Source organism: Myotis brandtii, unplaced genomic scaffold, assembly GCF_000412655.1.
Source record: "Myotis brandtii unplaced genomic scaffold, ASM41265v1 scaffold18, whole genome shotgun sequence".
NCBI lineage: Eukaryota > Metazoa > Chordata > Mammalia > Chiroptera > Vespertilionidae > Myotis > Myotis brandtii.
This window is the reverse complement of record NW_005356674.1, coordinates 7,735,671-7,747,026: the sequence shown is the minus strand read 5'-3', so window position 1 is coordinate 7,747,026 and position 11,356 is coordinate 7,735,671. Positions and strand designations below refer to the sequence as shown.

The 11,356-nt window shown below is 36.8% G+C and overlaps 1 protein-coding gene across 9 annotated transcripts in view; it reads left to right on the top strand.

Annotated features, from left to right (window-relative positions):
• ANKRD28 (ankyrin repeat domain 28) overlaps positions 1-11,356 on the top strand; it is a 116,121-nt gene that overhangs the window by 63,156 nt on the left and 41,609 nt on the right. For 8 of the 9 annotated variants that reach the window (XM_005863619.2, XM_014537549.1, XM_014537554.1 and 5 more), the window contains 3 exons: positions 3,923-4,123; positions 5,411-5,498; positions 10,627-10,769. In XM_005863619.2, the coding sequence (XP_005863681.1) occupies positions 3,923-4,123; positions 5,411-5,498; positions 10,627-10,769 (432 nt within the window). Of the gene's footprint in view, positions 1-3,922; positions 4,124-5,410; positions 5,499-7,905; positions 7,971-10,626; positions 10,770-11,356 lie in introns of those variants that run through there. The other variant, XM_014537555.1, reaches the window with a different exon arrangement.

Here is an 11,356-nt window from a genome sequence, read left to right as displayed (position 1 = left end):
CCTCCCGATCTGCCCTGCTCTGTGCATGACGGGGCGGCGCCCCAACTCCCCAATCGGCCCTGCTCTGAGCCTGACCAGGGGCTGCACTTAGGGATTGGGCCTGCCCTCTGCCACCCGGGAGCAGGCCTAAGCCAGCAGGTCGTTATCTCCCGAGGGGTCCCAGACTGCGAGAGGGCACAGGCCGGGCTGGGGGATCCCCCTCCCCCCGCCCCCTGAGTGCACAAATTTTTGTGCACCGGGCCTCTAGTATATATATATATTTATATTTCAGAGAGAGGGAGAGAAACAATCAATGATGAGAAAGAATCATTGATTGACTGCCCCCTGCACACCCCACACTGGGGATCGAGCCCACAGCTCGGGTATGTGCCCTGACTGTGAATCCAAACGTGAACTCCTGGTTCATAGGTCGACGCTCAACCACTGAGACACACCAGCTGGGCCATTATTATTTTTATAAAAATTATGCATACTTGTTACATACTTATCAAGCAATATAGAAAACTTTAAAAATAAAGCAACAAATCATCCAAATTCTTACCATACAAAAATAACCTGTGTTGAAATTTGGTGAACATTCTATGCCTATATTAATTTTTTCATTGAGTAACAACTTATTAACTACTAAATTAGTTGCCCAAAGAAAGACAGAACACATTTGTTTTAATATAAATTGCCTGGCTCTACTGATAGATTTCCCAAAAGTATTAACAAATCACTATCTTATATTAAGTTGATAGAGCAAAATTTTTGATACAATGCCCAGTACAGTAGTTTTCTAGGAGTGTCCCCCACCATCCCTGGGAGTCCACATCACATTACTGGATCCTGTGGAGGCTGTACATTTATTTATTTATTGCCTAACTCCAGGAATTACATATTAATTCTCTCAAGATAACTGAGTTTAAATTGCATTATCATGTGAGATAAGAGCAGTCCATCCAAACATTGTGTTTATTTGCAGATTTGTTAGCCCTTTTTCCTGTACCTGATTTCAAATCAATGGTAAAATTGCTTAAAAGGGAGAGTGGAGCCAAGGACAACAATGCTGTAGGGACTGTTCTCAATTGACCCCAAGCTGTGAATAAATACTCTTTGGATATAATATGTTAACCTGTTGTCATCATCCCATATTTAATCATCTTATTTAAATTGATGTCATAGGATATGTACTTAGCTGGTTTGTTTGTTTCTTAAGTCAAGGCACACTTTGACAGCATTAGTGAAACTATGTAAAAATACCCTTGATTATGCCTACATTAGTTTCTAAATGCTTATAATGGGTTGACAATATGATCCTGAATTTTACTGGGATATGACATCAGACACATTGGTTTGTAATTTCCAGAAATTTACCTGTTTTGTTTTATATCTCCAGTCATTAGAAATTTCTTTAGTTTTCTCTGAATTTTCAAAGATCACTGCTACTGTGATCTGACAGGCATTATTCTGAGTAGTAAATGGTGCTATAGTTGTCAGCATGGGGTGCCATAACAAAATTAAGACTGGGTGTCTTAAACAATAGAAATTTATTTTCTCAGTCTGGAGATTAGAAGACCCAGGTCAAGGCCCAGCAGGGTCAGTTTCTGGTGAGGGCTGTCTTCCTGGCTTGCAGGTTGCCACCTTTTCACTCTGTCTTCACATGGTGGAGAAAGGTAGCGGGGAGGGCAGGAAATCTTTCTCTCTCTGCCACCAGTCCTAACAGATTAGGGTCCCTCCCTTATGATCTCATTTAATTTTAATTATCTCCTAAAGACCCTGTCTTCAAATACAGTCACATAGGGAGTTAGGGTTTTAATATATGAATTGGGGGGGTAACCATTTCAGTACAAAGCAGTGGACCCAGGGTTAAAAATTTAATCTCTCTTGATTCTAGAGTCTTTCTGTATTTACAGCCTTCCTTAGGCGCCATCTTACCTACCCTAATCTACCATAAACTGGATTTATTCTTGCTTTTCAGTGAAACAAAACAATAGTTTTGATTTTTCTACTCTTGGTAATGAAACATAAATATTCCCCAAACTTTTCAGAAGCTTTAATATATGCATCACGAATTCCAGAGTAGGAATGAATAAAGCAAGCCTGGCATCTACAGTATGCTATATTTGCCCAATTTATCCAATTATAAATTCTTCATCCTGTTTTTAATTACTTGCTCACATGTCTTTAACATACCTACTGACATTTCCCATATAGACAATGTTAGTTTTATTCCCCAAGTTACAATATACCCTTTTTAAGATGAGGATGGAGAACCCTGACACTGCCTAGTTCTCCATAATTTTGAGAGTATATAGAGAATATGTGTTCTTCTATGTATCCTTTCCCCCTATTTCTTTTTTAAATTGAAATATAATCTACAGTAAATTCAAGTGTGTAGTCTTGAATTTTGGCAAATATACACACCCATGTAATCTTTTCCCCAGTCACAACAAAAAAGGTTTCCATCACTCCAGCAAGTTCCCCAGGTCCCTTTTCAGTCAGCCCTCCTGTCCCCAGGGACAGCCCATATTCCGATTTCTCTCACCATAGAGTAACTTGGCCTATCCTAGAACTTTATAAAAATGGAATCATACAGTATGTGCTCTTGTGTCTTGACTTTGTTCAACATAACATCTTTTAGATTCGTGTATACTATTGTGTATATTAATGGTTCATTCCTTTTATTGCTGAATAGTATTTCATTATAGTATGAATGTACAACAGTTTGTTTATCCATTTTCTTATTGATGGACATTTGCATTTCTGGTTTTTGGCTCTAACAAATAAAGCTACTATAAACATTTTTAGATGGGTCTTTTGAAATTTCTCTTGGGTAAATAACTGGAGTGGAATTGTGGGATCATAGGGTGGGTCTCCATATATCTTTGATTAGCTGGCTGACTTCCTTAGTACGTTGATTGATTACTGGGCTTCTATCCAGTCTTTTCCCAGCCCTGTTAAATACTTGTGCTATTTCTCATATTTCAAGCAGTTCTGGTGACTTTTTATTTCCAAGGCTTAAAAAGCTACATGTGAATCATGGGTAATAGTATTTTGTTTAGTCTTCCTTGCTACTTTGCATATTTATAGTTATTTTATGCTTTTGAACACTTTTCGTCTATCTTTTGGGTTTTTTGGTGAATAACAGACTTAAGATGAGTGGTGGACAGGTGTGATATCCCCTCTTTACAGCTAAGAAAACTGAGTGTTGATTTTACTAGACCTGAGATGCTTCTATTCTGGTTCTAGTCATTTACATTTCATACAGAGTTTGTCATTCATCTACTGAAGATAGGATTATCACTATAAGGAGAATATTATATTTTTAGTTTTGATTATATTGCTTTATATTGCTTAATGTCAGTGGCATCCTAGATTCCTTAGAATCTTCTTGTGAGATGTGAAATTTTCCTTATGCTTCTGGGAGACAAAACCCAGAAGAGTTTGGAGAGTAAACTCTTAAATTGCTTTGTCAACACTAACTTTCCTACCAGGTAGCCTCACAGCAAAGACTTCAAATATCCCCAACCCCCCTCTTTCTCATGAACTAGATCCTAATGATTGCTTATTTTGTGAAATATAGTACTGGTAGTACTTTGGAACATGGTTATGTTTTAAATTTATATATATTTAATGGCAAAGCAATACATCTCCTTAAAACTGTTGAAAGTATAAATTAATTTTATCTCACCATCTAGAAAAACTAGATATGATTGTTTTTAAAGAATATTTGTTAATATTTCTTCTTGCACATTTTGATAGAGAATGTTTTATCTTGATGCATCCTGTATGACTCTGAGTACTGCCTTTAGTTAAAAATATATTTGGGAGGGTGGTAAATTTCTTCCTGTTTACTCAGGAAATTTTATTTCTTTCATATATAAAATTGCTAAAACTGTTAACTCATTTGTTTTATAACTTTTATCTTCATGTGTTTTAGGAAGCAGTTCAGGTACTTTTGAAGCACTCTGCAGATGTTAATGCTCGAGACAAAAATTGGCAAACCCCTTTACACATAGCTGCTGCTAATAAAGCCGTAAAGTGTGCTGAAGCTTTGGTACCTCTTCTGAGTAATGTGAACGTGTCTGATCGAGCAGGGAGAACTGCATTACATCATGCAGCTTTCAGTGGACATGGTGAGGTAGGTGGTATTCAACTAGACAATAGTGCTCTTCCCCTAAGTCCTCCCACTCCCTCACCCCAATTATTAGTGTACTTGCCTTTTTAGCCATTCCTTAGTTCATGATATAAGCAAGCAAAAATATTTACCTTGGTAATTTAGTCTAATTTTACTATGAAAGCCTTTAAACTTCTTTCATAATTCATGATATAACTTTCTAAAATTTAGAAATGTATTTATCAGATGCAGCCCATGCACTTACTTCATTTTCATAGTCAACCTGGGGAGATAGGAGAACATTGCCAACTATAACACAATGTGAAAACTGTGTTCTGTTGTTGGAAAAATAGTCTCGGAAGACAGAAGTTTATTGTGCTCCCAGAAATAGAATAGAAAAGGAAGGTGGGGTTTAGAAGACATTTTCTTACTGTTTATTATCAATATTTAGCCAAAAATTCTTTGTGGACAGACCATCAAAAGAAAATAAGTAATTATCTTATACAGCAAGCATTATCTAATGTTAGGTGTTTCCATAGCAAAGAGTAGAGTTTATGTGTACAGAGAAGACTTAGAAAAGAGCAAAACACAGAATTAGAAGAACCTTTGAGGCCAGCTTGTCTAGTCCTTCATTTTTATTGCAGATACAGAAACTAAAAGGTAAAGTGACATTCCCAAGATTTTCTGGCTGAGAGCTAATGGCTGCAGTGTTCATTTTCACTATTCTTCTCTGCCTTTGCAACAAAGAATTCTTGCCTCCACTGCAGTTAAGATCACAAGATGCATCCCTTTTAGGAATCTGGAATGCCCTTTGCACTGGGGAAACTATTGAAAATATGGTTAGACATAACAGAAATATTATTCTTGGTATATTATGAGGTAAGTAGACTGTGCAGGGACCTACAGGACTAATCATGGTATGGACACCACACTTGTGTTTGAATTAAGTTTAAGGCACTTCTGGAATAAGAATGTGCTTTTTATTTTAATAACACTTTGGGCTATAAAATAAGGGATAAAACCCGTTTTTGAATATTTCATCTTTACAAACTTGTACTTAGTTGTTCATAAAATACCAGGACACAAATTGGCATCTTTAAAAGATACTGAAACAACCACAGTGAACCCTTTTTCATATTTTATCCTGTCATTTATTGAATTATGCTAAAGGTTCTTCAGCATTTAGTATAGCTCCTTTATATAAGTGCAGAAATTCAGTGCCAGAGAGATTGAGATGAGTATTCATCGCAAAGGATATTCATGTACAGTTGTACTTCTGAATTTTGATAACTGTGTTTATTGTAATTCCAGATGGTCAAACTACTCCTGTCTAGAGGTGCCAATATTAATGCTTTTGACAAAAAAGATAGACGAGCTATCCATTGGGCAGCTTATATGGGTATGTACTTTGAAAATTTATTCTTTTACATTATGTATTCAGGAAAAGTTGTGCATTTTAGTTCTTCCACTTGATGCCCAAGTGGAACCAGCCTGGTAGTATGGAGGTTTGTCAGAACAGGAGGGCATGGGTTCAGTTCTCCTGAAAGCTGTTCAAAATTAATTCTGTTTACTTTTAAAGGGAGCAACATAATAAACACAAGCCTGGAATAATTTAAATTAGTGTTTATAAAAGTCCATACTTCTGCCCATCCTTGTTTTTATGGGAATTTAGGTAGATGTTATGAAGATGCATTAGGAAGCCTATTATTTTGGGCCAAGCACTGGGTTAAATAGGCACCAGTAGTAATTTCACAGAAAGAAACAGTATAGGCTTTTCTGTTGTAACATGATATATGTGGTTTTGGAAAAATCTTAGGATCTGCAAACTTGCACTCTAGAACTAATAGAGCTCATCGGAAAATAGTTCTGGAGCAGACCACCCAAAACTTATGCAACTTTGTGGCCAAAATACTAACAAAAACATTAATTGGCTCTTGAAATAACTTGGCCAGCCAGTGAGGAAGCAGATCACCATACCTCAGGGTACTTTAAAATGCTCAGAAAGAGCAGAGTAGAAATGCTGTCTTGTAGGTGAAAGTGGATCTCTAAGCATGGAGGAAGTACAGCCTGCCACAAACCTTGCAAGTCCTGCAAGGCTGGGGTTGTGCCTCTGGGAGGAAGCCATGGATACAGGCTTTCGCTTTTCAAGCTTCTTGAAACAGAACTGAAAGAACTCCTTCCTTTGCAGCCGTGGAGCTCAGAGCTTTTTCTCTTCCCACCAAAGGGTGTCTGTCTTTCTGCTTCCACTATTCAGGCTCCTCTGGCTTAGGAAGTATCGTATATGGACCGACATATCTTCTGTATAATACTGGTATTCCTGATTTACCACTCACATACCTGACATCTAGCTAGCCACCTTTCTTACAGGCATAGCTTATCCTCATTACTCCCTGCTCTGGATTTTATCTTTTTCTATATTTCACTTAAAAGTAAAAGAGTAAAGGAAGATTCAAAGGAAGATTATTAATTTTAAAACTATTAAAATTTTGAAATGTGAAAATACAAGAAAACACCTTAACCCAGTTATCAATAACCCTAAGGTCTAGGAAAATCCTTTGCTTATAGTAGAAATAACCACAAGCAGTAGAATCCATCTTGAATAGCAAGTCTAACCGTTAGTGTGGGTGCAAAGGAAAATAAAAAATGAAGGCTAATGTCATTGTCATCTGGTCCCTATTTTGAAAGCCAAAAGCTGAAAATCTTGGTCTTTTGGTGTTTGTCTCATACCAAAGTTTTGTGCCTCTAGTTATGTAATGGGCAATTCTTCTGTTCACTGACGGTGTACATCAAGCATGTCAAACTCAAAGGCGAACATGGGCAAAATAAATAAGGCATGTGGCCTGCGGGCTGCAAGTTTGACATGCTTGATGTACATCCAGAAGCAAGTCTATGGCATCCTAACTTCCCCTCCTCACAGCCCACAGATTTTAAATCTTAGAAACTTTCTGAATATTCTGGTGTAGCTTATTCTTAAAGACAGCTTAGAAATAGCTAGTCTGTGTGATTTAAATTATACGCCTCATGTGAAAGGTTTACACATTAAGCAAAGTGCATTAGGCCTTTTACCTCCAAAGAATTAAACTTGACTAAACAGCTGTTTCCATGCAATTGGAGGCCAGGGGATTTTATAGGTTATCTCTAAAATGGAGCTCCCAGAATAGCTGGGTGTGTGTATCTCACTGGCCCTGAGATGGCTTTGTTTTTCTTGATCCCCTAAGTGTCACTTTTCAGGCCAATTGTGAATTGAAAAAGGTATTCTGTGCTTCTTGGACCTCACTGTCCATTTAATTTTTTAGCACAAACATTCAGAAATTCATAATTCTTCTTTCCCTTTCTCTTATTTCAGCATGGAAAGAGAAGTATTGACACATAGTTTCTAAAACTACTCAGCTGTTTTAGGCACTAGGGATTAAAGAGAGCTAAACATGAAAGTAGGGAGCTCTCGACCAGTCTAATAGCAAGCTTAAGTCCAGGTCATTGTCACGTCTAGGTTATATTCAGAGAATCTATCAATATCAGGGTAAGAGACATTAGGATTACATGTATTAATCTTATGTAATTTATTTCCCACAGGCTTCCTTGTTTGCCCTGGCCTTCTTACCCCCTGGTTGATGCTTCCCTTACTTTTCTCCTAGGGTCTATTCTTACCCTTATGCTATTACTGAATTCTCTGTCAAGTGTTCCCCAGTCCCACCTCTGTCCCCAGAATGAATTGGTCATTTCCCATCCCTACCCCTTTTTTTGCTTCTTCCGCGAACCTTCATTTAAAATCCCTTTTAAGCATTCATCTTTTCTATTGCTTTCAGTACTTTTAGCAATATCCAACCAAGCTCTACCTCAGGTCACCTTACCGTGATGACAGACATAAAAGGTACTGAATAAGTATTAATTACCTTGATTAGCAACTCATTATTTCTTCTTGAAGCAATGCATAATTTGAATGGATTTAAAATGACATTTTTTCTCCATCCTTTCCTTTCCATAAAAACTTATAAATTCTAAGCATAGTTCATTTTACTTTTCTTATACATTCATGAACAACAGAAGAAAAAAGTAGGAAATTTTCAAAATTCCTGAAGTATAGTGATTATATTTATCAAATTCACATTGCAGAGATATAATTTTTTAAAAGGATGTTGTTGACTACAGAATTATGTATACTATGGATGTCATTTTTTAAAATACACGTTGATGAATTAAATGAAGTCTAATCCCATTGGTAGCATCATTCTGTACATTGACAAGAAAGACACATACTTGAAGACAGAGGGTTCACCCAGCTAGAACAATATCATTTATTTCACTCTAGAACTTTCTTTCCTTTTTTCTTTTAAATAAGTCACCTCCAAACTGGCTGTAGCTGGTTTTGCTCAGTGGCTAGAGCATCGGCCTGCGAACTGAAGGGTCCCAGGTTCGATTCTGGTCAAGGACATGGTGCCAGGTTGCAGGCTCGATCCCCAGTAGGGGGCGTGCAGGAGGCAGCCAGTCAATGTTTCTCTCTCATCATTTGTGTTTCTATCTTTCTCTCTCTCTCCCCCTCTTCCTTCCTCTCTGAAATCAATAAAAATATATTTAAAAATATATATATGTTTATGTTTGCATATCCTGGATGTTATAAGTTCTGATTTTCACTGCATTATAATAAATTCAAGTAGCTGTCTTTCTAGGGCCATGGATCAGAAAGTAATGTGTAATGAGGGATCATTTGTACCAGTTAATACTCATATTATATGATAGTCACATGTAATTTGGCACCTAATTGTTCTTTTTTCCCTAAAAATATCATTTAAAAAATTTTTTTCATATTGAGATGGGGAAAAAATAGGTGAAAGGATTCACTTTAATTGATAATTTATATATAAACAACTAAATCTACTTGACCCTGTGTGTCTTGTTATATGCTTGCCTAATTTTTTAAGAGAGGGGGCCTATGTTTGAAGGTTTCATTTTTACAGTTATTAACTTAACATTCCCTGTGAATGGATATAAAAACCGAGATCATGAGCAATTTATTTAATGTAACAAATAATTATTGGGTGCCTATTTTGTATATAACACTGTTCTCAGCCCCATGGAATATAGCAAGACGTAAAACATAAGAGCTTAAGATAGATATTTGGGGAGCTAATGCATAAAAGCAATTAAAGAGTTAAATACTTATTCAAATTTAAGAAACCTCATAAGATATTATATGCTTATTAGATAGTATTTACAGATACATGGTCCTTTGGGCTGAAAGGGCTTCTGGGGAAGAGAGGTGGTTGGTCAGGGAAAATGGGAACTGACATGGGCCTTCAAGGATTAGTAGTAGCAATGTTTGAAAAGAGACGTCCAAGCAGAACATTCCACACAATGAAGGAATCCCATGAACAGAGGCACAGAGGTGCAAAGGAAAATGGAAGGAGAAGGCACTGTATAATCTCATTAAATTCGAGAAAATATAAAAGAAGAATAGTGGTTCTCCCATCTTCCAGATCCATGTTCCCCTTCCTGGCCTCCATGTGTGGTTGGGTGGTGCTGAGACTAGTTCTGACTAATGAAATGAAAGCAACATCACCTCTGAGGCTCTGCAGCCTATTGCCCTTCTGGTACAGTGACTGACCAACCACCTTCAAAATGGGGTCAGCTGCATCAACCTGGGTGCTTAAATGCCTGAGAAGAGCCCTCTTGCCAAGCTATTACAGTCTTAATGAAAAATAAAATGCTAATTTTTTAAGCCACTGAGCTTGGGAGTTGATCATTAAACGCAGTATATATATAATCTAGCCTATCCTGATTGATACATGGCTGAGTAACAAACTAAGTTGGTTAAGGAGATCTTGTGGAAATACTAGAGGAAAAGAGATTTTTAACTGCATGTTCTAAATACCTAACATACTTAAGAAAAAACCTCAAATCACTTCCAAATTTCTAAGTGGAAGATTTCACTAAGGAAGAGAAACATAAATTAATGTCTTACACTAAACATATAAAGTTAACCTCAGAATTTGAAAAGGCATTAAAACCTTGAAAACAACAAGGTCTAGGCAAAAGAAGAACTAAAGATTGCAGGGTTATCATTTCATTAAATAATCAATTAAAGGTTTTTTACAGTTATTACCTCTGTCAACATTTATTTAAAAGTATCCTGGCTCTAGTTGGTTTGGCTCAGTGGATAGAGCGTCAGCCTGCGGACTGAAGGGTCCCAGGTTCGATTTCGGTCAAGGGCACATGCCCAGGTTGCAGGCTCGATCCCCAGTAGGGGGCGTGCAGGAGGCAGCCAATTGATGATTCTCATTGATGTTTCTATCTCTCCCTCTAAAACCATTAAAATTATATTTAAAAAATAAGTTTGTTTAAGAAAAAAGTATCCTGAATTCTTTATATTTTCTTCCATCCTGTCTCTGGTTATAATGTGATTTATTGGTAATTTGTCATGCATTATCTAGTTAATTTGCATTTTTACCTTCCTTTAAAGATGTTCAGGATTATATTCATATTTTCCATATGCTGATATATTTACTTTTTCTTCATAAACACATTTTCAGGTCACATTGAAGTAGTAAAATTACTTGTGGCACACGGAGCTGAAGTGACGTGCAAGGATAAGAAGTCTTACACACCTCTTCATGCTGCAGCCTCTAGTGGAATGATCAGCGTAGTCAAGTACCTTTTAGACCTTGGAGTTGATGTAGGTTTATAGACTGAGCACTATAAGGGAATGGAGAATTTTATATGTTTGTGATTTTACTATTGGTAGAAGTTACTTCAGATTTAAAAGATTATTTTATACAATAATTTTTATGTCTTTTAACCAGATATACTTATAGTCCTTTACATAATATATAGTGCACTGATATCTGATGAAGACATGTAATTAGTCAAAGTAGATGAAGAGGTAAAATACATTTCAAAGGTGAATGTTTGAGTGACAAAAGTTTTTACTTCTCCATCGTATTCCAGGCTCTGTAGTTCCATTTCAGCTATGAAAACCAGCAGCTCAGACATACATGAATTATTTTTTCTAAGTGGCTAGGTTATGGTTAGTCTTATTTGCCCACTTAGTCTAATATTCCCTCTAAATGACTGTAGCAATTCACATTACAGGATATTGGCAAGAGATAGGCAGGAAAACTAGAGTTTCTTGCCCATCAACCATAAATGTTTGGTTAGAAAGGGTTGCTGCTTTATCTGAATATATTTGATCTTGGAATTATAGCTTAGAATACCTGTAGCTTTCACAGGCCATCCTTTTAAGCAGGAGTACTTTTTATCCAA